This window comes from Osmerus eperlanus, chromosome 4 (assembly GCF_963692335.1).
Source record: "Osmerus eperlanus chromosome 4, fOsmEpe2.1, whole genome shotgun sequence".
Taxonomy (NCBI): domain Eukaryota; kingdom Metazoa; phylum Chordata; class Actinopteri; order Osmeriformes; family Osmeridae; genus Osmerus; species Osmerus eperlanus.
The window spans coordinates 8,577,118-8,600,272 of NC_085021.1; the positions used below are offsets into that span (position 1 = coordinate 8,577,118).

The 23,155-nt window shown below is 45.3% G+C and overlaps 3 protein-coding genes across 9 annotated transcripts; 1 reads left to right on the forward strand and 2 right to left on the reverse strand.

Annotated features, from left to right (window-relative positions):
• Positions 1-212: 212 nt before the first annotated feature.
• Positions 213-6,846, forward strand: zgc:158263 (ceramide kinase family protein). Of its 2 annotated transcripts, XM_062458612.1 has the most exons (13): positions 214-713; positions 1,596-1,691; positions 1,854-1,991; positions 2,162-2,290; positions 2,469-2,532; positions 2,760-2,905; positions 3,014-3,088; positions 3,264-3,416; positions 3,683-3,788; positions 4,605-4,702; positions 5,051-5,247; positions 5,623-5,933; positions 6,207-6,846. In XM_062458612.1, the coding sequence occupies exons 1-13, from the start codon at positions 587-589 to the stop codon at positions 6,319-6,321; spliced, it is 1,755 nt and encodes a 584-aa protein (XP_062314596.1). In that variant the 5' UTR covers positions 214-586; the 3' UTR covers positions 6,322-6,846. The 2 variants fall into 2 exon arrangements, with proteins under 2 accessions (XP_062314597.1, XP_062314596.1); XM_062458613.1 differs by lacking the exon at positions 3,264-3,416 and having other exon boundaries at positions 213-713.
• On the reverse strand, positions 6,835-13,450 carry LOC134018571 (glucose-6-phosphate 1-dehydrogenase-like). 4 transcript variants are annotated; one of them, XM_062458615.1, is made up of 14 exons: positions 13,292-13,450; positions 12,474-12,511; positions 11,794-11,902; positions 10,923-11,140; positions 10,575-10,733; positions 10,340-10,465; positions 10,155-10,248; positions 9,669-9,855; positions 9,216-9,448; positions 8,838-8,914; positions 8,391-8,483; positions 8,077-8,142; positions 7,526-7,671; positions 6,835-7,183 (listed from the first exon to the last, which is right to left on the reverse strand). In XM_062458615.1, exons 1-13 carry the CDS (start codon positions 13,406-13,408, stop codon positions 7,566-7,568), a joined length of 1,623 nt encoding a protein of 540 aa, XP_062314599.1. In that variant the 5' UTR covers positions 13,409-13,450; the 3' UTR covers positions 6,835-7,183; positions 7,526-7,565. The 4 variants fall into 4 exon arrangements, with proteins under 4 accessions (XP_062314599.1, XP_062314602.1, XP_062314598.1 ...); XM_062458618.1 differs by lacking the exon at positions 7,526-7,671; XM_062458614.1 differs by having other exon boundaries at positions 6,835-7,671.
• A 652-nt stretch (positions 13,451-14,102) lies between these two features.
• Positions 14,103-23,007, reverse strand: galnt6 (UDP-N-acetyl-alpha-D-galactosamine:polypeptide N-acetylgalactosaminyltransferase 6 (GalNAc-T6)). Of its 3 annotated transcripts, none has more exons than XM_062458620.1 (11): positions 22,715-23,007; positions 20,566-21,074; positions 20,045-20,217; positions 17,209-17,358; positions 16,715-16,949; positions 16,461-16,578; positions 15,893-16,093; positions 15,545-15,676; positions 15,328-15,432; positions 14,987-15,145; positions 14,103-14,886 (listed from the first exon to the last, which is right to left on the reverse strand). In XM_062458620.1, the coding sequence occupies exons 2-11, from the start codon at positions 21,045-21,047 to the stop codon at positions 14,773-14,775; spliced, it is 1,869 nt and encodes a 622-aa protein (XP_062314604.1). In that variant the 5' UTR covers positions 21,048-21,074; positions 22,715-23,007; the 3' UTR covers positions 14,103-14,772. The 3 variants fall into 3 exon arrangements, with proteins under 3 accessions (XP_062314604.1, XP_062314605.1, XP_062314603.1); XM_062458621.1 differs by lacking the exon at positions 22,715-23,007 and adding an exon at positions 22,100-22,327; XM_062458619.1 differs by lacking the exon at positions 22,715-23,007 and having other exon boundaries at positions 20,566-21,116.
• Between the last annotated feature and the right edge of the window lie 148 nt (positions 23,008-23,155).

The window sequence follows — 23,155 nt, forward strand, 5'->3', positions numbered from 1 at the left end:
TAACACGAGTTGGTAAAAATAAAAATAGTTTTAAAGATAAAAGTGAAGATTAAGTACATTTTCTAAACAATTACTATGTCAAGGTGAAACCAACCTATCCAGTAATTGTTGCCATTAGCCAACGTCGTGCGCCTATCCAATCAGGGGGCAGCTTGTGCACTAGTCAGACAGGTGTGAGGCGGGGAGGGGTTTGAGGAAAATATTTTTTTTTAGAGCAACACCTGTGGTACTGACGCACTGTACCAAAGAGTATACTCTTTGTCTGTACTGCTAACATACAGTAGACGCGTTCTTACATATTTAGATATTTCAAGGAACTGCATTCCTGGGAGGACGCTAACATATCGATGGTATCTTATCAGCGCGCAATACAAGATGTATTTTTAACACTGAAGATCATGATGTTTTCTTCAGATTGTAGGTTAATCGAACAGTGACAGACTGTGAAATAATTGAATTTGAGGCAGGTCATCGTGATGCAACTGATTTTGAGCCTATGAAGGATTAATAGAATGCTGTCAGATCAAATGATCTTTTTTGCAGTAGTGAGGTCATTCTGGTTTACAAACGTGTGTATCTAAACAACATGGACATAGATAGTGTGAGGTTAGAGTCAAGTCTATGGATCGGCAAAAAAAGATACCGGGCTGTCCTGACAGGCTGGCACTTCAATTGGACTGAGCTTGATAAGAACAACCGAGATAAGATAACGAGTAAGTGCATTACATTCATCACTTACTGGTCTATTCAGGTTAAATACATATGTAGGCTATTGTAAGCTGCAGCAGTATGTTTAGTACTGTTTAATATAACAATCATTTTTTTGTTCCATTTACAGAAAGCATTTAGAAGTATTTTTGATTACAAGTGCCTGACAAACTAATTTACTACAAGAATTAAGTTACCAAAACGTAGAAACAGTTCCCTACTAGGATACACATCGCCTCATGTTTAAATTAACTTGTTGAGCTGGCATTAATTAATGTGTGCAATGTTCCACTGGAAAAGTCCCTTAACCTGTCCTGGAGCATACAAAACCCACAACATGTGCGCTTAAGATTTCCAACTGAAAATTAGGCATGACATTTTGTATTATCAGAGACAAATAGTGTTATATGGCTTAAATTATGTTAATAATATATAAACACTTGTCAAGGCATTACAGAGAGGTTGTCCTGTAAAGGACATAAGGGACAGAACAAGTTATACTGCACTAACACGAAAACCAACTCACAGATTGCGAGCGTCACTTAAAACAAAGAATGTGTTTATGTTAACACACACACACACACACACACACACACACACACACACACACACACACACACACACACGAGACAAACACACATTAACAAGGACAAACACTTGAACAAGAACACACACTCCTCACACACGTGTAGAAACCATTGTAAACTAGTTGTCTAAGATAGACAAAGAGTACCTCAAATTCATGAAATACATTAGACTAACTGAAATCACCCTTATCTTTCTGAAATGCAAATAGTAACTGCTCAGAAGCCAGGCTCAGTTTATGCACCCACACACACACCTGCACACACACATACACAGCTAACCTGTGTCAATTGCGATTAAAGTTTCAGTGCCTGTGTCTGAGGTCATTGGAGCTGAGGATGGGCGAGTGGAGATCCTGCCCCAGAAGTCTGTTGAAGACGCAGACAGAGACTTCACAGGTAGGTCAGAGGAGATGCTACAATATATCCCTACCTCAAGGTTAGCTGCAACCTGAAATAGCAGTATACTACATATCCGGTGCTAACATTTTATACATCTAAATCTGTCCCAGTACTGCACGTTAAAATCAAGTGGCTTGCCTGTCTCCTGCTGTGTTCCAGTGTTCTACATTAAGCGCAGCAGAGGAGGCGGGTCGTCTGGGTTGCTATGGAGACTGGGCAGGACCCAGTTCAGTTGCCCCAGCCGAGACCTGAGAGACCAGTGGATGACCAACCTGAGAAGTGCCCTCAAAACTCACAGTGAGATAGGACGGGCCAGAGCTCTGTGGAAGTCCAAATATCTCAACGCTTACAACTCCACACAAACATGATTTTTTCGAATTGTTCTCTCTTTCTTTTAAATGTTCTTTCTGTCTTTCTTTCTTTCTGTCTTTCTTTCTGGCACGCTGTCCATCGTTCCCCTACTGTAGGTCCCTCTCGGCCACACAGGCTGTTGGTGTTCATCAATCCATTTGGGGGGAAAAAGAGAGCAAGGCAGATTTATCACTCCTTGGTGGCCCCCCTGTTTGAGCTGGCCGGAATCAGCTCTCATGTAGTAGGTACGACATACAGATCTTAACAGCTGTTTCGCAAACTGGATTTATTTGACCTTTTCTCCACTTCTGGTTTTTGTGTGTGTGTGTGTGTGTTACCATGGCTAGTTCATTGCAAGCCAAAAGTGTTCATGAGCTGATATTGTACAATTGATTTGTACTCCGTGGAATGTGTTTTGTTTAGTGACTGAACGAGCCAATCAGGCGAGAGATCATATTTTAAAGAAAGACCTGACCGGATTTGACGGGTAAGAAAAAAGTGGTGAAGTGGTAACCCAATAGGGGAAGTTGTATAATGGACATTTTGTTGTGTTTTTTTACAGTAATGATGAGGATATTATAAATTATAATGTTTATACTATGTGTAACCAATGTGGGTATTCTCTCTCATATAGTCCACTTCAATGCTCGTTAACAACATGCATAATTTTTTTTTTAAGGTTTTGACAGAATTGCTTTGCCTCTCTTTCCTTAGTGTGGTGTGTGTCGGCGGAGATGGAATGTTCAGCGAACTGCTGCATGGTGTGATTGGTCGTACACAACAGGAGGCGGGTCTTTCTGAGTGCGACACCGCAGTAGCTTTACAGCCATGTAGCCTTCATATTGGCGTAATTCCTGCAGGTATGCAGCTTTGCGCTGACAATGGACAACCAGTGCATTTGTTATTCCAAATGAGAGCATTGGAGATGTCTCGTCTATGGTTTGATTGACAGATGTGTCTGTCCACAGGCTCCACAGACTGTGTATGTTTTGCAACAGTGGGCGTGAACGATCCCGTGACCTCTGCTTTGCACATCGTCATCGGTGAGACATCCCATTGTTCCACTGCGACAGTTTGCATTTAACACGACTGTGGCAGAACCCGAACCAGTTTTGAGCGAGAGACGGTATCCATCGTTTGACAGTGATGCAGTGTCATCATGTTGGCGTTGAGTAGTCTTGACCTTTCCCCCACATTCCCACCGCCCCGACCCTGCAGGCGACTCTCAGCCTCTGGATGTGTGCTCGGTCCACCACCCGTCTGCTCTGGTGCGCTACTCTGTGTCTCTGCTGGGCTACGGCTTCTACGGAGACGTGCTGGCCGAGAGCGAGAGGCACCGCTGGATGGGCCCTCTCAGATATGACTATGCCGGTATGGCAAACAGCCTGGGTCGTTCCACTGTATTGTCTCTGCTGCAGTTGTACTTTGATACAACTTAAAACATTTTTTATCACTGTTACACGTCACTATTTTGAGTGCTGAGAAATCCATTGCTTATACAAATGCTAGCTCATGTGTAATTCGCAAATTACACATGACCCTAAAACGTCCTCATTCCATCCTGTACATGTTTGTGGCTCTCACCGGATGTTAGCGCTAGATGCTTACTTGTTAACCCCCTTCCATTCTCCCCTCAGGTACCATGGTCTATCTGGGCAACAGGAGCTATCGAGGCAGAGTTAAATATTTACCCGCAGAGCCACAGCTTTCCAGCCCCAGGGACAACACCCGCTGCGTGTCAGGGTAAACCCTCAACACTTCACATTACACTTCCTCAGAAGAAACAGAACTTTGTTACAACTCGCTGTGTAACACACATAGCACAACTAAGAACATACTATATGCAGATGTGTTTTTATCCATATTTTTTTATCCAGAAGTCCCTCATGGAATGGAAGAAATGTATACCTGAAAACATAACCAACATGTTAGTTAACATCTCCAACAACACAATGGGACATGTGTTATCATCTCCAAGAGAGAGGGGATCACTAAGCAGATCATGAGTTACTTCAACTGAGTCTCGTGTCTGTCGCTAAAGACACATATAACAGGTCACTGTTGAGCCTTGAGACCAAACTTGGCAACCCGGCTAGATTCAATAACTCGTTAAAAGCCAGCAGACATTAAAACAAGAATGGATTTCTGTGAAGTCCGGAGAGAAAAAGTCCCTTACTAAACTAGTTTTCACATGTACCTAAAGAAATCCCCATTGGGAGAAAGTGCTCCTGTTACGTGCCACGTGACATGGTCTCAATTCTCCTCCTAGTGCTGTCTGCAACTGAGACACAGGTGTTGGGTTTAACTTAAGGAGGACAGCGTCCTTGGTGACGCTGGCAACCTGATCCAGAAGAAAGAAGAGCTCTACACCTCCTGGACACTGTGTGTCTGAGAGAGAGAAAGAGGGAGAGACAGAGAGAGAGATAGAGATGGTTAGGAGGGTATTGAGAAGGTGTCATGTGCTGTGTGAATAAATCCATGTGTTTTAGAGAAAACTTTACATCACAGAGTTGTGGTATTGTATCAAGCTAATGTATGTCTCTGTGTGTGTGTGTTCAGATGCCGTGTGTGTTCAGAAAGCACAGAGAGGCTGTTCCCTCATCCTCCAGACTCACTGTACAGTTCCCACTTCGGCCAGTTCAGCAATGATGCTGAGGGTATGGGCCTCTCTCTCTCTCTCTCTCTCTCTCTCTCTCTCTCTCTCTCTCTCTCTCTCTCTCTCTCTCTCTCTCTCTCTCTCTCTCTCTCTCTCTCTCTCTCTCTCTCTCTCTCTCTCTCTCTTCCACTCACCCTCTCTCTCTCTCTATTTCACTCACCCCCCTCTCTCCCTCTACATTTCACTCACCCTCTCTATTTCTCTCTCTCTCTCTCTCTCTCTCCTCTCTCTCTCTCTCTCTCTCTCTCTCTCTCTCTCTCTCACACACGCATACACACACCCAAACTGAAAATAAACCTCTTTCTCTCTCGCTCTCTCTCTCGCTCTCGCTCTCGCTCTCTGTCGTCAGGAGAGTGGGTGAGTGTGGAGGGCAGGTTCAGGTGTGTGTCCCTCACCTGCATGTCCAGCTCCTGTCCCAGGAGCCCCCTGGGTCTGTCCCCCTCAGCCCACCTGGCCGACGGGACTGGAGACCTCATCATTGTCAGGGACACGCACCCTCTCAGCTTCCTCACCTTCCTGCACAGGCACACCACCAGCCAGGATCAGGTGTGGAGCCACGTCCACCACAGCACTAGACATGAAAACACACATCAAGCTAAGGGATGACTCGTCCCTTTTAGCTACTTCCTGGAAAAATAATGAGGTTCCCCAAAAGAGATCAGGCGTCAATGAAGCCTATGAATCAGCACGAGTCACCTACTGTAGGCTGTGAGAATCCGAAGTGACCTCTGGCCGGTGTTAAACCCCAGTTGACTGTATGACTGTAAAATCCATACTAATACAACCACAAATCACATTTCGAAATAGTGCCCTCGAAAAGAGTGTTGTAAAGGCTTCTCGTAAAGGAAGATATTTCACGGTCATGTTAGGTCAGTCGAAAGGCCTCGATGGGTTTGTTTGACCGAGCACTCGTCTGTCCAGTTCGACCTGCCCTTCGTGGAGGTCCACCGAGTGAAGGCCGTCCGCTTCTCCCTCCCGCCCGGCGAGGAAGACGACGAGGAGGACCGTGAGAGCGACGCAGGGACGGAGAGGCAGTGTGTCCACGACGGGGAGACCAGGAGCAGCAGTGGGTCTCAGCAGCACCTGGCAGAGCGAGGGGAGGAGCGAGGGATAACCAACAACAAGAGAAGAAAGAAGAACTTCCTTTGTGGGCTGTGCTGTGGCCGGGCTCCCTCCGTCTCTGTGTGGAACTGTGATGGAGAGATCCTGCCCTACACAGAGCTCCTGTCCAGGTAACCACCAACTATATTATACTATACTACCTTCTTTACTAAACTATACTAAAGTACGTTATACTATACTAAACTACACTATATTATACTAAACTATACTGCACTATACTGTACTAGACTTTGATCTAGTACATTGTTAATGACTTGATACTATAGTAAACATCTCTGGCTGTACAGAAAAATTGCTCTCTCTCCTTCTGTCTCACCTTTCTCCCTCACTCTCTCCTCTCTAACCCCCTCCCCCCCTCTCTCTCTCTCTCCCCCCATGCTCAGGGTGCACGGTCAGCTGGTGCGTCTGTACGCCCGGGGGATAGAGGACGCGGCAGCCGTCCAGAGGAGCTGGGAGGGAAACAAGACCTGCAAGAGACGAGGTGTCCTGCACAACTGAACCGTCTGACACGGAAGCAGTGTGTCTGATACAACTTCTGTACGCCGTTACATAGCCGTGTGATCTCAGCGGCCTGGTCCAGCCAGGGCAAGAACGATGGTGAAAGGGTTGTGGAGGCTGAGAAGCAGGATTCTACGTTTCAAAACAATAAGCCACGGTGCCTTTGGTTTTCAGGTTACTGCAGTCTCTCTTGACCAAAGGTTTTGATAATATTTCAAAATGTCTAAAGTGGATGTCTGCATTTTGAGGAAGTTCGAGACTGGCCATTCACTTTGTGCAGTTTGTGCTGTACAGTATAGTCAGGGAGTTTCTTTGATTGACAGCACCTCGTAAATGACCATATGACTACAGTTGTTTTCCGTTTCAAGCAAAAAGGACTCATGACTTGACACTGTATGAATTTGGTATTGTTAGCAATGTGTTTTATCAATGTTAATTTGAGCTGCCCATCTGAAGTTATGACAATGCTAATCATGTAAAGACTAAAATAATAAATGGACACATCATGTGCAATGTTGACTAACATTTTATTGTTTTTCAAATATCACAAAGCATCACTCTTCCAGTCCAATTGCTTTTGCATTAACATGTTATTCCCATATGGAATGTAAATTACTAGCTATTTTTAACAGAGGCAGTTTTTAAATGGTTTTCCCGACAACAACAAAAAAAGCCCCAGGACAGAGACCACATCCATGTTTCAGAGCATTTTGATGACTCAGCCGGAATGGTGGAGCTTCTTCACGTCTTCTCCTTCCTCTGGGCCTCTAAAACCAGCCTAGCAAGTGTGTGTGCGTGCATGGGTGTGTGTTTGTGTGTGTGCATAAGGAGTAATGGGGAGGCCTACAGTAAGGCTGTGTACCTGGGAGGGACAGACACAAGAAACAGGAAGGAGCGTCAGTCAGCAGCTGATGACAGCCTGTGTTAATAGCCTCCCTGGCCAGAGCCCAGAGAGAGAGAGAGAGTGAGAGAGAGAGAGAGACGGACAGAGACAGACAGACAGAGAGAGAGAGAGACGGACAGAGACAGACAGACAGAGAGAGAGAGAGAGAGAGAGAGAGAGAGAGAGAGAGAGACAGAGAGACAGAGAGAGCGCTGAAGGATTTTGTGAACGTACTCCCAGCAGACAGTGGGAGTCAGGGTGTAGGAGGGTTAGTTTCATTTTGAAGAACTGATAAGCGAATTATTTTAAGACGAAACTTACCCTTCTGTGCTAATCCACTACCTCCTTGTTTTATGACAACTCACAGAGCCCCTGCAGCACACCTAGCAGTTATCCCTGCATACTCACTCCCAAGGCTAGTCAGGTACAGTGACAGTAGCTTGATTATACAATACAGAAATACAGAACTATTGAGAGAGTGAAAGAAAAACAAAACAATTGAATGATTAATGATATTTAAATTTGAGTAAACTGAAAGGGAGACCAAAACCATATCAATGAATTAGGTATTTCATATTTTATTTTTCAAATGAACAATTAGCCCAATCATAATTTGTATCATGCTGCAATCACAGTGTAAATTAATATGTAAGTTATAATTATTATGATTATACATTGATTATAATGAGAAAAACTGAGAGATCTAGAATTGTAAGTAATTGTAAGAAAATGCAGAAAATCATTTATGATCGAATAAATATTGTCAATCCAAAGGACAAAAATTGTTCAAATGAACTCATTACATTTGGTGTAAAAGTAAGCAGGAGTGCTTTTATGTGCGTGTGTGTCATGAGGTGTGGGGCTTCACCCACTTGTATGTTCCCTCGTAGCGGAACCCCACCTTCCTCAAAAGCTGGTCTGCCTCACACGGCCCCCGACTGACAGACACACAGGATCAGAGAGGAGAAGACAACTAGGTATTTTAGTGAGTCAACTCAGTCTCGGTTGGTCTTAAAAATAGAATATATTTATATAAAATTATAATAATACTACAAGGAACAACAGTTTCTGCCAGACTAATACACCAATACACCATAATTAGCTACAAGCCGTGCAGTTTCATATGCACTCACATACAGTAACAAACCATTATTTCACATTGTGATGGTCGAAGAGGCAGTGTTACCTTCCGTAGGTGTAAGGAATGGGGGGAGTCTTCTCTCCCTCGATGTGGTGGAGGAGGGGAGTGAAGATCCTCCAGGCCTCCATCAGCTCATCGCTGGGGGGGGGGGGGGTGTGTGTTTGTATTGGGGGACGGGGGGGGAACGGGGGGACATAAGACAAAAATGACACATTAACATCAAGACAAAAAACAAGCATACCGCATGTGGCTAAAGGAGTGTTGTCATAGTAACACCACACACACGGCAGCCTGAACTGATCACATTACTGGAACACTGAACTATCTTCTAGGCTACTGCCATTCAAATGACTAGAGAATACATTTGTTTACATACACCTTCACATAATATTCCTATTCAAGACTTCCATGTAGTGGAGAGACAGTACAGTGCAGGCTTTAGGGTCCCGGTGGGGACAGGTCCAGAGGAATGTGAGTGTTAGAAAGACCGACCTCCTGACGAAGTGCATCTGACTCCCACAGAAGACGTCCAGGATGAGCCGCTCGTAGGCGTCAGGGAGCTTCACATCCTGCAGAGGCAACGCACACAGATCCATCACCTCGTGTCTGACGTGGCAACGAAGGGGATGAAACGTGTTGTTTCATCGTCGCCCCGTGAATCACCTCAGGGAGTCTGCATCACTATGAACTACAGATCATTTCTGGATTGTTTTCACAGCCATTCTGTATGTATCACGATGCACAACCCACTGTGACATGAGATGCCTCAAGAACGTGTTTATGAGTGTGTATGCGGCTACAATGTGTCTTACTATGTGTCAGCGTGAATCTGAGTGTGTGTGTATAAGTCTCAGAGGGTGTGTGTGTGACCTTGTATCTGCTCTTGTAGGTGAGATCCAGCTCAGTCTCCTCGGGGCAGTATGCTCCCGGCTTCTTGGTCATCATCTTCAGGTAGATGGCCTCGTCCGGCTGCACTCGCACCACCAGCTCGTTCCTCTGGCAGCGCTCGGCGAAGATGTCCCCCGGCACGTCGGTGAACTGGAGGCGCACCTCAGCCTTGTGCTCGTTCAGAGCCTTGCCGCAGCGCAGGATGAAAGGAACACCTGAGGAGAGACGAGAAGGAAGGATTTCAGAAAAACCTTGCTTACGTGTGAAAGCAAAACAATAGGACGAGGGGATGAAGAAGGGAAGAGAGAGAGGGGGACAGAGATGAGGAGAGCTGGGTCCTTTCCCTCGGTGATAACCTAGGTATGTAAATAGAATTGACTAAAAGGTATCTTGGATAAATAAGTCGGGGAAGTAAACAAAGATGGCTGCCTTTACCGTCCCATCTCTCGTTCTGGACGTAGAGCACGGCGGTGGCGAAGGTGGGCGTGCAGGAGCCCTGGGGCACCATGGGGTCGTCCAGGTAGCCCTGCCTGGCCTCTCCCACCCCGGCCGGGTCCCCTACATACTGACCCAGCACCACATCTGACAGACTCACTGGAGCAATGCACTTCAGTACCTTCACCTAGATACACACACACAGGAGGAACAGGATAGAAAAAAACTAAGTCAGATGTAAGAACATTATAGTATAAATATAGTATAGAACAGTATAGTATAGTAGTAATTACTCCATGGTATAGTGTACTAAAATTAAATACTAAAACTTAAATGATAGGTTTATCTGCAGTCATAGGTACAAGGCACAGCTACGTCTAGTACAGTAATAGTACAGAGTAGTTATGTACAGGTCAAGTGCCACTATGGGTTTCCATGATTAGTTGTTGTTTTTATTGTTGTTATTTTTGTTGTTGGCAAGCTAACCTTCTCGTCTCTCACGTCATCGGAGCTAGTGGAGACTGGCTTCTCCATGGCAACCAGGGAGAGAATCTGGAGGAGATGGTTCTGCATGACATCACTAAACAAGGAGCAGAGACCGTTGCTAAAACAGCAGACAGAAACGGTGACCCGCTTCTACATCAACTTGTCGTTAAAAGACGCGCCCTCACCGGATGATACCAAAGTCGTCAAAGTAACCTCCCCTGCCCTGAGTGCCAAAGGGCTCCTTGAAGGTGAGCACCACACAGGCTACACTGTTCCTGTTCCAGATCGGCCCAAAGATTCTGTTCCCAAACCTGGCCAGCAAAGGAGAGCGGATTACTGGTTCATTCCACATAGAGACAGGGTTTCTATCAGACGGATAGAAACATCTATCAACACCTTCATGGATGTCAGGCTTAGTACCTAAGAACCATCAGGTTCTGCACCATCTCCTTGCCCAGGTAGTGGTCTATCCGGTAGATCTGCTCCTCTGTGAAGAGGGAGGAGAGATGGACAGAAAGCTCCTTGGAGCTCTGAAGGTCACGTCCGAATGGCTTCTCCACTATCACCCTACTCCAGCCTCTACCACACAGACGGACAGAAATTACAGTTTGTTACACCAGGTTGCCCAGAGGACGCCCATTGGCAAGTATATGAGTGCGCGTATGAGTGATTCTATTCCTGGATATGTACAGGTATATAAACGTGTGTGTGTTTGTGATGTGAGACTCTGAATGTGTGAGCGTGTGTGTGTGTGTGTTGGATACTGACTTGTGGCTCATGCAGTGGGCCTGGATGTTCTTGCTGACGTGATGGTAGACGCTGGGGGGCAGTGCCAGGTAGAAGAGGCGGTGGGCGTCAGGCCCCCCAGACAGGGAGGCCAGGTGGGCGTCGAGCCGGGAGAAGGAGCCCCCGTCGTCATACCTGCCTGACAGGTAGGAGTTCCTGCTGAAGAACGCTGACAGAGCCTCGCTCTCACCGTCAGCCAACTGAGACAGAGAGAGAGAGACAGACACAGACAGAGAGAGAGAGACAGACAGAGAGAGACAGAGAGAGAGACAGAGAGGCACAGAGAGAGAGAGAGACAGAGAGATAGAGAGAGACAGAGAGACAGAGAGACAGAGAGACAGAGAGACAGACAGAGAGAGAGAGAGAGAGAGAGAGAGAGAGAGAGAGAGAGAGAGAGAGAGAGAGAGAGAGAGAGAGAGAGAGAGAGAGAGAGAGAGAGAGAGAGAGAGAGAGAGAGAGAGAGAGAGAGAGAGAGAGAGAGAGAGAGAGAGAGAGAGAGATGAGAGGAGATGTGTATAGAGAAAGATTTTGATGTTATTAGATTATAAATTCAGTAGATGTTTGGTGACAAACAAACACACATGATGATATTGGAGGTATCACAGACTAACCAAATAGTGTTCACCCTATGTGTGTGTTTGTGTGTGTGTCTGAGAGAAAGAGACATTTACAGCCTTTCTTCCCAATCAACCACCACACAACATCCAACGGGGTGGGGTAATTACTCTAGGAGCAATGCTGTTTTGCTTTTGCAACAACCCTAAACAAAGTTGCGATGGCAGACAAGGTGATATCCTTAGTAATGCTAAACTTGAGAGCGAGAGAGAAATAAAGGAAGTATCTCTATTCTGACCTTCATGTGTGGCAGACATGCAGTCTTGATGTCCTCCACTGTCAGGTGGGAGCGGGCAAAGCCCACAAAGTAGGTCTCTTTGGGGAGCAGTCCGTCTCTGAACAGCCACCTACAGAACGACACGCACACGCACGCACGACTAATGTCTGATCTCTCTAACCCCAACCCCTGTTGGGATCACCCAAATGATAACATTTACATTACATGACATTTATGCATTTAGCAGACGCTTTTATCCAAAGCGACTTCCACGAGAGAGCTTTACAAAAGTCCATAGGTCACTGATCATAACAACGAGATAGCCCCAACATTGCGAGCAGCCAAAACATGAAGCATACATTGTGAAAAACCAAATAAGTGCCAAAGGGAAGAACCATAAGAGCATGCAGGTAAACAAGTCACAATTAAACAACATGAAACTCAAAAAGTGCAAGAGTGTACCTGTAGAAAAACAATCAACAGTAAAATATTTCACAGCGAGTACAAGAATTTAAATCCGTTACAACTAACCCACAAGAGCAACAAGTCTCTCAATAATAGTCATTGTGATCCTGGAGGAAACTAACATCAGGAGGAAACTAACATCAGGTCCAGGACCAACATACTGTAAGGTGTTCTGAAGCTGGTTGAATATTGAGTTTTAGTAATTTAGGATAGGACCTTTGAGTCATAGAACTCACCATAATGTGGGATATATCTTCTTCTTGGCAAGATCACCCTGGTTAATTGGAGGAACAATAAAAAAAAACAAAAAAAACAACACGAGTCAGTCTCAAAAGTCCAACCAGGGGTCAAATGTGCATGTTGACTGGGTACAGCACACAGATCATAAGTGTGGAAGAGTATACTGATTGACAATACTGTCACTTATATAGAGACAAAGCAGCAGAAACAGGCATGTCATGCACCCCGAGAAACACTTTGAACAAAATGTCTGCGATATTGCAGCTTTAAAGAAGTTCAAGGGATTCTTGTCAACTCAACACGGTAGCAAGACCAAAAAACTTTATATGGTGGTTTAAGGAAAAATAAACAAGGAGACAAACTAATTCCGAGCTGCATAGCAATGTGTGATAAACTAAGACCAGTTAAATACAGGGCGATGTATTTGAGTAGGCTACTAAAGTTATCGCTTTCTTTCAGCAATTGATAAAAGAATGAGCAGATGCAGCACATTTCTGTCAACAATGCTGTCTCCACCCTCTATCTGTCAGGCACACGCTTCTCTACACAGTCATTATCTATTGAATAGCTGTGGTTTGGGTCAACTATAGTTAACCTCTACAGTCCCCCAGCTCATTTATGCTCTGATTTAACCCAATGTTTGTATGTCAATCCTGATGATTCACAACTATTTTTGAGTTTCCATACAGTTAGAAAAATGTGAAGCAGTTGCACTGTCAAACTAAATATCCAGCAGAAAACTTTGAACTGAATTCCAGGAAGGCATTGACCATACACAATATTTGATTGAATGACGCTTGTAGAGGTTACTTACTGAGGCTCCTAAGATAATGAAGATGTGCGTCTCAGTTTGGTGGGACTGGTCATCTCCATACAACTCCTTCCTCAGTTGTCCAACCACCTCAGAGCGAGTGAGTGGCTCAGAACTCATTGTCTCTGTAGTCTCTCTCACCGTCTCGTTACGTTCACCGTTACCAGATTAGAGGGTTATGTTGAAATAGGAAATGTCATCATTGCATTGCAGAAATGTTTGGCAGGTATTTGCTGCCATCTGTTGTTGATAATAATATGCAGTCACTCCACACACTGAATGACAGCAACAGAATTTGGAAAAGTTCACATTCCTATAGTTTTGAAAACATTTATGTCACCAAATTTTTGTTCCGTTCTAGAGTAAAATCCGCAAATAATTTTGTCTCACTTTAAAAGGAAGTGTTTTCAAGTCGGCAACCACACACAATTATTTTTGCGCAAATTCTGTTGCAATTCTGTTGCCAAACATTAACAAGACTTCTTCAAATGTTCATTCTGAAAGCAAGGAGTCTAGATGTTAATCAAGGACCTCATTATCTGAAACACTAAAAGTTAACAATTGTTAATCCACCTCACAGCTGTAGTTGTTAGACTTTCCACTTGAGTTGATATTGAAACATGGTCAGGCTGTGACATTTAGTCAAGCTCTGTAAACTTCACAAGCAATTTGTATATTTTGAATATGCCACAAAAGCAGTCCTCATAAAAGGCAAACACCAGAACTAAATTGCTGGCTACTTGGTCGTTTGTATACATTATAGACAGACATTAAAATGTTATATGTGGAATATATTTCTGAAAATATAAGTCTGTTAAAATAAAACAGTCAAATGACAACGGCATTTTAATTTTCTTTACATATTCCCTTTTGGCAAGACATTACGGATATTTGCACCATCACAGCAACAAATTACAAATTCGTCAGCATTTATTCACTGACAATATAAATTAACACACAAAAGCTGGAGTGTAAAAGTGTTCTGCTTGAGGTCCGAAGTCCGGTTTCACAGACAGGCTGAGCTCAAGTCAATAGACTCATATAGTATGTCAGTGAATATTCTTCATCGAAAGGGTCTCTCTGTATTAGACTAGCACCGACATGTGCCTGAGGAACCCTAGATTTATCTAGAACACCCCCCTTGCCCTGTAGTGGCCACTGCCCTCTCCAATGTTCACGTTCTTTGGCTAGAGAAGCGTCCCGCCACATTCAAATGCCACTCCTGAGATTTTACATTCATACATATATTAAGAAACCAGAGTTTCTCCTGTCAATAGGTCCTATGCATTTTTGTACATAGCAACACTTCCGTGTTCCAGAGTCCGCCGAGGCCAGAGTCCATTGAGGCCAGGTTGTACCAAGCCCCTGTTCTGTGCACTATGCAGGGTGGGGCTTCCTTGCTTGGCCAGCTCTGGTGAGGTGGGGTGGGGTGGGGGGGGTGAGAAGGAGGAGAGAGACATTCTGCCATGGGTCTAAAGGTAGGGTCAACTGAAGGCCCAGTGCTGGTTGAGGTCAGCAGTGACACAGGTGTCCATGATTAGTTGGCCTCCTTTCAGGTTCAAACACTGCCCACTGGACGGGTTCTTGAGGAGCTGTTCCTAAAAAGGAGATAGAAAACATATCAGAATAACAAAGAAACTCTGGTTACTTCCATCGTGTGTGTGTGTGTGAGTGTTTTGGTTTCGGGGTGTTTTGTACCTCTGTGATCACCCACTCTTGTGGCGGAGCCACGACTGTGCCCAGGCGGTTGAGCTGGCACACCTCTAACTTCACCGGCTGCGGATGTGGCATGGCATGGAGGCAGAGCTGCTTCCCAATGTTGTGGCGCAGCTCCAGATGGGAAGTGTACTCAAAGTACTGAGGGAAAACGAGGGAGGAAGGACAGATTGGTATTGCTCTTTGCTCAATGAACACACATTCTCTTAAACCTCCACCTGTCTGATGAGCGACATGTTTATTTCCGAAGCCAGCCAACCATCACCTTTCAGGATGTGATGATGTTACATGCGTGTGTGTGAGTGGGGGCGGTGTTACCGTACCTGGTTTCCACCCATGTTGTGACACGTGTACATGATGACCGGGTTCCCGCCATTGTTGTTGTTTTCGCCCACATCCAGACATCTCTGATCGCCTGAGTTCTTTATCTGTGGAAACACACGCACACAGGTAAACACATTGTGCGATACCAACACAGGGGAACACACACGTCATTGTCATAATTAGTCCCACAGAGGAAAGTGTAACCAGGTGACTTACTGCTCCAAACTTGGTGGGGGAAAGGTCTGGAACAAAGGCCTCTGGGTAGATGGTATTCATGTACCATGTGAAGTTCTTGCACTGCAGCCTCTCCCGTAGGTTGACACGTTCAGAGATGTCCCCGTACTTGTTCTGTGGGACAGAGAGGGCAAGAGAGTAAGGACCTGGTGGCTTCCTCCACTCCTCCATCCAGCCTGGAAGATGAGTCGGCTGGTCGGATAATGAGGTCTCTCTCACTCCCTCCCTCCCCTCCCTCCTCTCCTCTCCTCTCCTCCCCCTCCCTCCCTCCCTCCCTCCCTCCCTCCCCTTCTCTCCCTCCCTCCCCTCCCCTCCCCTCCCTCCCCTCACCTCGCCGGCCATGGTGGCCGCATTCTTGTTGCGGCGATAAAATATCTGCTTGTAGTCGTCCATCCAGACCTCAGCCAGGCGCACTTGGTTTCGTGTGATGACCTCTGTGCCCTTGGGGAAGCTGTGGGGGCTCTTGGTCCTGAACACGTGGCCCACCACAGAGCAGGGGATGATCTCCAGCTGCCCCCCGCACTGCCACACCTGCCCATCACCACACAAATTGATGGAATCCGTCACTATCATTTATATATATATATATATAATTTTTTTAAATCTAAATGGTGCATGTAGAAAGTAGAGCAGAAGATCAAGGATTAGAAATGCATTGTTCGACAGTAGTTTGGTGGTCAGACTCAAGGAACAGTTTATTCACTATCCCCATCACAAAGACATCAGGTCATTTCTATATGGCGGTGTTAATTTGTTTGGGTGGTAACAACAATGACCCATTGAGTTGTACGTCACAAGAACTTTGTAAAAACATCATACCTACAGGAATAATCTATTCATTTTAGCAAGCGGTTTAAAATTGTTCACGCAATTCACAAAAAAAAAACATGACACTAACCCTGAAGGACATCTCCACATTCTCCCCACCCCAGATCTCCATCTTGTCATCATAGGTACCGATGTGCTCAAAGTATTTCTTGGAGATGGAGAACAGACCCCCGGCGAAGGTTGGAGTTCTGAGAAAACAAACATGAATGAATATTCCCAACAGTCCGTGTGGCCCACCCCCCTCAAACAACAACAACAACAACAACAACACATCCCACACATTCGATCTCTTCAGTAGGAAGGTGTCCCCTGCGTGGTTCTTACTTGACGGGGTACGTCTCGTCCTTGCGCCTCTGCCTCTCGTGCTCCGGGATGGCCTCCCAGCCGAACGTCAGGCTCCAGTCGAAGTTGCCGCGGTTGCGGGCGCGGCCGGCGGGCTGGGGCTTGTTGAACTGGAAGTTGTTGAGGTCGATGGTGGTGATCTCGGGGCTGACCACGGCGGTCGGCTCCTCCACGATCCTCGCCAGCAGGGGCTCCAGCCAGCCGTGGAAACACTCACCTGGGGGAGTTGGGGTGTAATGATGTTCAGTACATGTACATCAGCATGTCAGTATAGCAGGCATCTCAAGTGAATATACAGGTTGTACAAGATTTGTCTTCTTGACAGTAAAATGGAACACGTTGACAGGCCGACCTGATGAGCAGGTTGTACCAGCGGGAGTTACAAATCCTGAATGCTTTTCTTGGCCAAGCCCTGTCTTACAGGTCTAACCATGTGTGGTATTTGACAGGGAGTAGCCTGTGGGGCCTTTACTCACAGTGGGCGTCCAGGAAGGTGAGCACCTCCCCTGTAGCCACGCTGGCCCCGAGCAGCCTGGCGGTGATCAGGCCCTTCCTCTCCGCCTGGCGCATCACGCGTACGATCTTCAGCGGACGCACATACTCATCCAGCTGGGCCTTGAGGTGCTCTGGATGAGGGAGGAGGAGACACACACACACACACACACATGTAGATATGCTGTTGTAGAGAAGACACTGGTCAGCATTGGTAGAGGGTCAAAGAACAGCACTGCTACACTGACTGTTAACCAGAATGGTAAGGTCATTTATTTATTCACTAAGCAAACAAGTGACAGGTACTCTGTTGCCTTCATGCTACCCCGGTGTGAACATGTTTTTCTCCTTTTAACTATGAGCCACTAATCATTCAAAGTTTACAGACAAAAACTGAATAGTATCCACACCAGGCCACTCTGGTGTGGATCTCAGAACTCAGGTTCTGAGATCAAAAAATAGTTACCGTACATCATTTTGTGGCTAATTTAAAGATCCTGTAAAGCAAATTCCAGATTCCATTTGCTTCTCAGTACAGTATAAACGTGTGAAATGAGTTCCTGAAAGCATGTGCAAAGCGCTAAAACTTTGTCGCACTGAAATGTGGAGTTACACCGAAGAACAGTTTCTCTTCCGTTTTCAGATCAGGTTCTAATGGGCGGAGCCAAAAAATTACCCATCTACGTCATTTTGACCCATCTACATCAGATCACTGAATGGCTCCTTCTGCTGTACTGTTATTGTAGCCTACATCAGCTAGCCAGATTCAGGATGTCTCCTTCCACCCGCAACTGCATCTTCCCTGATGCAAGAACTTCAGCTGCGCTGCAACGCTATTTAATTTCCCTATTGATGTGGAAAGGAAAAATATACTCGGTGTAGAATGATGGTATTTTGGTGAAATGGTAGCTAATGTGCTAGAATAGTTGGAGAACTCACTGTCTGCTGTCTCTGGTGTCCATTTTTACTCCTGTGTTACAGCTCAGGGGAACAATTCATTTATATACATCTGTATGTTTCACTCATTGAACAAATAAATTGTAATTCTATACTGTTTTGTTCGGCTTGACGTAGCGTCCATTATCTGGGTCGGAGGTAGGCACTAGGCAGCGAGGGGCGGAGCTTCAGCTCCTTTAGGCGACACGCCCCCCCAGTCTCAAGCAGAGAAGAGTGCTGATTTTCTCACGATTTCAAAGCCTAATTTAACATACTTGTCGGTGTTTTTTTTCCATTCGAATTTGGATGGGAAGTTAATAACACATTCTTCTGTGGTGTGGTGAACTTAAAACTCGTTTCCAATTCCTCTTTAAAACATAACTTCCGGTTACAGTCCTGCCTACATCTGAGGTACCACTGAAAGGGCAGAGAAAGTCAGCACAGGCTGAGCACGTTTGTTCCAAACCCACAGACACGTCAACAATCAAGAGTCAAACAATTGAGGTCAATGTCAAAACAGAAACATTGTGCTAAATAAAGTCTTCAGAACACAAACTGCGTGGGTTGTTGGTCCATAGCGTTTCACGGCTCATGTGATGACAGATTCATGTAGGCCTGTCAAAATGAACTGTGCTTTCTTAACGTTTTCTCTAAACTGATATGGAATCATCAGAATGGATGTTATGCAAACATTTCCCAGAATGCTGGAAAGGTGGGACTTTGTTTCAGATGTTTCTACAAAACAACTGCAAACTGCATGGAGAACAAAGACCCACACCACTCTAGTACGTAGGAGTGAAATATTCATTTCATGCAACCAACATATATTTTACTTTGAAGAGCTTTTCTAGTGCAGATTATTGAAACAGAAACATAGTCCAACATTCTTTCATACCGCGATCTGACCTTTAATGCCAGAATGCTACATACATTTAAATTTGCCGCGGCATTAGAGCTTTGAACTACACAAGATTGTTTGGTCTTTGTAAAAACCCGTCCCCTCTTGAGCCAGTCTTCACAGAAACAAGGTGTACAATGTGTACATGGACACAAATAAGGAAGTGCAAAGTGTCTGTGGTACCAGCTAAGGTATTGTCAAACACCACTGTTGTCAACTGTTGTGGACATGCAAACAATCAGGAAGTCAGTGAGACTGGCTCCAGCCATGTGAGTGGAATAACTGCATAATTGAGTAAGAACCTGGTGCCTATAACCAATCAGATGTCCGACTGTACAAAATGTGGGGTGAAAATATGTAACTATGCTGAGACAACCTAAATTCACAAGGCTGAGATGGAAGTTGCTGACGTAGAGATGATAACCTGTGCTGAGGTGCAGTGCCATGGTCTTTGGACACCAGTCACTTCTACCCAGCACTCCATTGTGATATCCAAGCGGCATGGTCTAGAATAATCAGGGTCTACTATCAGCGACCTGTCCAGAGCTTTGCTCTGGTTAATTACGAACGTTGTCAAATGAAAGAATCCTGTTCTGATCCAAGGACCACCTTTCATGTGTCGCAAGCAAACAGAACATTTAGGACAATGGAATTTTGCTCTATTAATAAATGTACTTGATTGACTGCCAATTAAAATCGTGGTTTTGGAATGAAATGACGTAGTGCAAAAAGAAGTCGCTGATGAAGAGGCCGTTTTGGAGGAGTAGCAACAGTGCTCTAACGTCCGGCTCCTCCCCCCGACACACCCAGAACGTTCCACGTCTACTTCCTGGCACGTTTGCGGAATCTATGCAAACACACCTTAAGCACACCAATCTACCAAACGCACCACACACATCAAATGCATGGGAGCATCACCCATTGGACAGCTGCATTAGACTAGAGCAGGAGCAGTACTGTGCCCGGTGCATGTCCAGTCTTTTTACCTGCGGTGCTGGCGTCATCCACCATGATGATCTCGGTGAGCAGGGAGGCAGGGGAGGTGTGGAGGACGCTGTACACAGTCCGCAGCAGTGTGGACCAGGCCTCGTTGTGGAACACAATCACCACGCTGGTGGTGGGCAAAGGAGGGCAGCGGCGGTATTTCTGCTCCACGCACCTGGCAACGGTTAAAACACTTTAATTAGATGCGCGAGGGAAATTGCTAAATCATTAGAAAATCAATAAGAAACACTGCTATCCCACCCCAACTCTAATTCAATAAGTGACACTGCTGTCGTAGCTGCTGTTTGTGTAGCTCTGGCATGCTGTTTGCTTTCTTGCGACGGAATGTTCAGTTAAGAACAGCCTTCAGCATACATGTGTGGATCCACCTGCTGACTGAAGTACTGCTTCAAAGCTTTTCACTTGAACAGATAACTTATCAACAAAATTGGCATTAGCGATTGTTATCACTTGAGGTAAACTAACACCTTCCATCAACTACCACAACAACAGCCTTTCTTACTCTGGTGGTCTGGTGTCATCCCCTAGGCCTCGGTGAAGAGAGATGCGGTCACTGGCAAACTGGTTGAAACAGTTCCTGGTCATGCCCTCCTCCTTCTCCTTCTCCTCTTCTGGTGTCATCTTGTCCTGCTGAAAACCCCTGGCCCCTTCCCCCTGGCTCTGGGGGTTCTGTGGGGGTCTCTCCAGAGCCGCACTCAGCTCTGCCTGGTTGTAGAAGCCCGAGGGGCAGAGGTGGTCCTCGGTGGGCTGGGCCTCTTCGGACGGGGGCTGGGGGGCACCGATCTGGAAGCCCAGGTTGTTGACGGCCCCCCGGACGATGACCATCACCCTCTCCTTCTTCTGGACCAGCTCCTGGAACCAGGGGTCCTGGGGGGGCCCCGAACTCACATCCCTCTGGAGGACCACCAGGACCACCATGAACACGGTGCCCCCCATGAGGACTAACTTCAGGGGGGACATGCGCCGACGCAGGAACAGACGCATGGCTGAAAATGTTCAGCCGACTCAACCCTGTTGGAGAATAAATGGATAAAAACTCACTGCCACAATCAGCGAGTTTGGCAGATGGATGTGTTACAAAACGTGTCACACTGTACAGTCAGGGTGTTTAAAGCAGGTATCATAGCAGCCAGCTATCTACCCTGCTTACTCCTCCCACTCTTTGTCCACAGAGACCAGCCCCACTAGAATAGCCATATACACACACACACACACACACACGCAAAGGAGAGTGTGAATAAACAGGGCACGCCTGTCCTTAAACACCTGGCTCCACCTGCACCTCCCTCCTGGAAGGAGCACGTGGCAACAGGTGGCTCTGCTCTGGTCTCTGACGCTCCTGTTCCCACACCAACTAATGAATGACACCTCATATAAACACCTGACACACCAACTCACTTTCTCTCTCTTTTCTAATCTCACTCCCCAAACACACACTTTGTTTTAAGTAAATGAGGCACAGAAGACCGAACAATTCCTGTTTAACCAACCAATTATTATCTTTACTTCCTGGTTTTTGAAAGGGCATTCTCTTCAGGTGATCACTGCTTAGAGATTCACTCTTACTTGGTCATCATTTATTCAAAATAGTATTCTAGTCTCCTCAAGTCTTCCTACTTCATAATTGATTCAAGACACACTTGTGTGATCCTATTCGGCAGCCATTTGAAACGAAGCACATTCTCCAGACTCGGGTGACATCTCCACTCAACAGTGACAACCAGTTTGTCTTCTTTGGTAGAGAACCAATGCATAAGGAGAGGGATGCGACAGAAAAGAGAGAGAGAAAGAGAGAGCGTGAGAGAGAGCGTGAGAGGGGAATGCACAGGGACAGAAAGGGGTGCAAGAAAACGTGGGTCAAGTTAAAAAGTGTGTAATATTAGACAAAAGTCTGACGTCCTTTGATAAAAAAGTAGTAAATAAATAAATAATATGCTAGACTGCATTAAAGTACACAAATACTTCACCTATTAAAATTAGGAATGTCATATAATTGGTGTTTTAGTAATGGCTGACAATGTCTACTGACTACATACCAGCGTAAGGAAGGCAGTGAGATGAGATGGGTGAAGGCCACCCACAAACTGCTCAATGACTGTTGAGTGAACACGAAATCATTCCTATCTGATAAGAAAGTTACTAAATTATATCCCAGTTTCTCATTCTTCGCTCAGGTACATTCTTAATTCTTATAAAAATTCTAAATTCTTTGAATTTAAGAAGCCTCAGATACAACCGACAGCTTCATTTTTACCGAGGCTTAGATCTATACCTTGTTATCAGATTATGCCATACAGAAACAGGAAATTGTTTGACTTAAACATCAGGAAGTATAAGCGACATGCTTTCACTGTAGGTACATGAGTACAATATTCACAGTTTATACCCCACAAGTTTAATATTAAGGTTTCTCAAAGGGTGTGAAATAAATTGTCTTGTAACTTTTGAATTAGCCCGTTGTCGCAAAAAAAAAAAAAAATTCGCAACAGTCGTAGCCCAAGTAAGAATAAGTACCAACAATATAATAATAATAATAATAATAATAATAATAATAATAGAATGTTACATTATTTACAATCAGTGAATTTATATTTTTGACGAATAGTCTATTCAAAATCGATGGGGTTTTATGATGACTGTGCCTGACTTACCTGTTCCGTAAACAAATGTATGGAGTTTTCTGTCCGCAACTTTACGATGTTGTTAATTTTGTTGTTTCAATATGCACAAGGAGTAGACGTTAAGATCCTTGAAATATTAAGTTAACTCAGAATAAAATAGAATGACCGTCGCCTCCCGGCTTTCCTTTGAACGCAACAGGTGCCATCCGCTGAAATGATTAACTGGAGTCTGCTGGGTCCTAAAGAGAACAATTGCCTACCACGGGCAGTAGTCCATGTCTACCTTGCCTTCTCATACCTCACCTGGTTTCTTTGGAAAATGTTATGTAACTGTTTAAACATATCCTGTTATCTACCCTATTGAAATGACTGAGCTAATCCCAAATACTTTGCTTAAGTCTGTATGACAAATACATAATACATCTTAATTAATGATCAGCATAGAGTGCGGTAAGTTAACATAGCCATTAC

Bases quoted from the DNA above. Each gene is read 5' to 3' on its own strand.
- zgc:158263 (XM_062458612.1), top strand. From the start codon at position 587: ATGGACATAGATAGTGTGAGGTTAGAGTCAAGTCTATGGATCGGCAAA. The intron at 2,291-2,468 runs GTACGACATACA...TGTTTTGTTTAG, and splicing joins AATCAGCTCTCATGTAGTAG to TGACTGAACGAGCCAATCAG. The intron at 5,934-6,206 runs GTAACCACCAAC...CCCCATGCTCAG, and splicing joins TACACAGAGCTCCTGTCCAG to GGTGCACGGTCAGCTGGTGC.
- LOC134018571 (XM_062458615.1), bottom strand. From the start codon at position 13,408: ATGAGTTCTGAGCCACTCACTCGCTCTGAGGTGGTTGGACAACTGAGG. The intron at 10,249-10,339 runs GTGAGGGCGCGT...CTCCTTGTTTAG, and splicing joins GACGACTTTGGTATCATCCG to TGATGTCATGCAGAACCATC. The intron at 7,672-8,076 runs GTGGGTGAAGCC...CTCTCTCAATAG, and splicing joins CGCTACGAGGGAACATACAA to TTCTGTATTTCTGTATTGTA.
- galnt6 (XM_062458620.1), bottom strand. From the start codon at position 21,047: ATGCGTCTGTTCCTGCGTCGGCGCATGTCCCCCCTGAAGTTAGTCCTC. The intron at 15,433-15,544 runs GTAAGTCACCTG...GTGTTTCCACAG, and splicing joins CCCCCACCAAGTTTGGAGCA to ATAAAGAACTCAGGCGATCA. The intron at 15,146-15,327 runs GTACGGTAACAC...GTTTTCCCTCAG, and splicing joins ACAACATGGGTGGAAACCAG to TACTTTGAGTACACTTCCCA.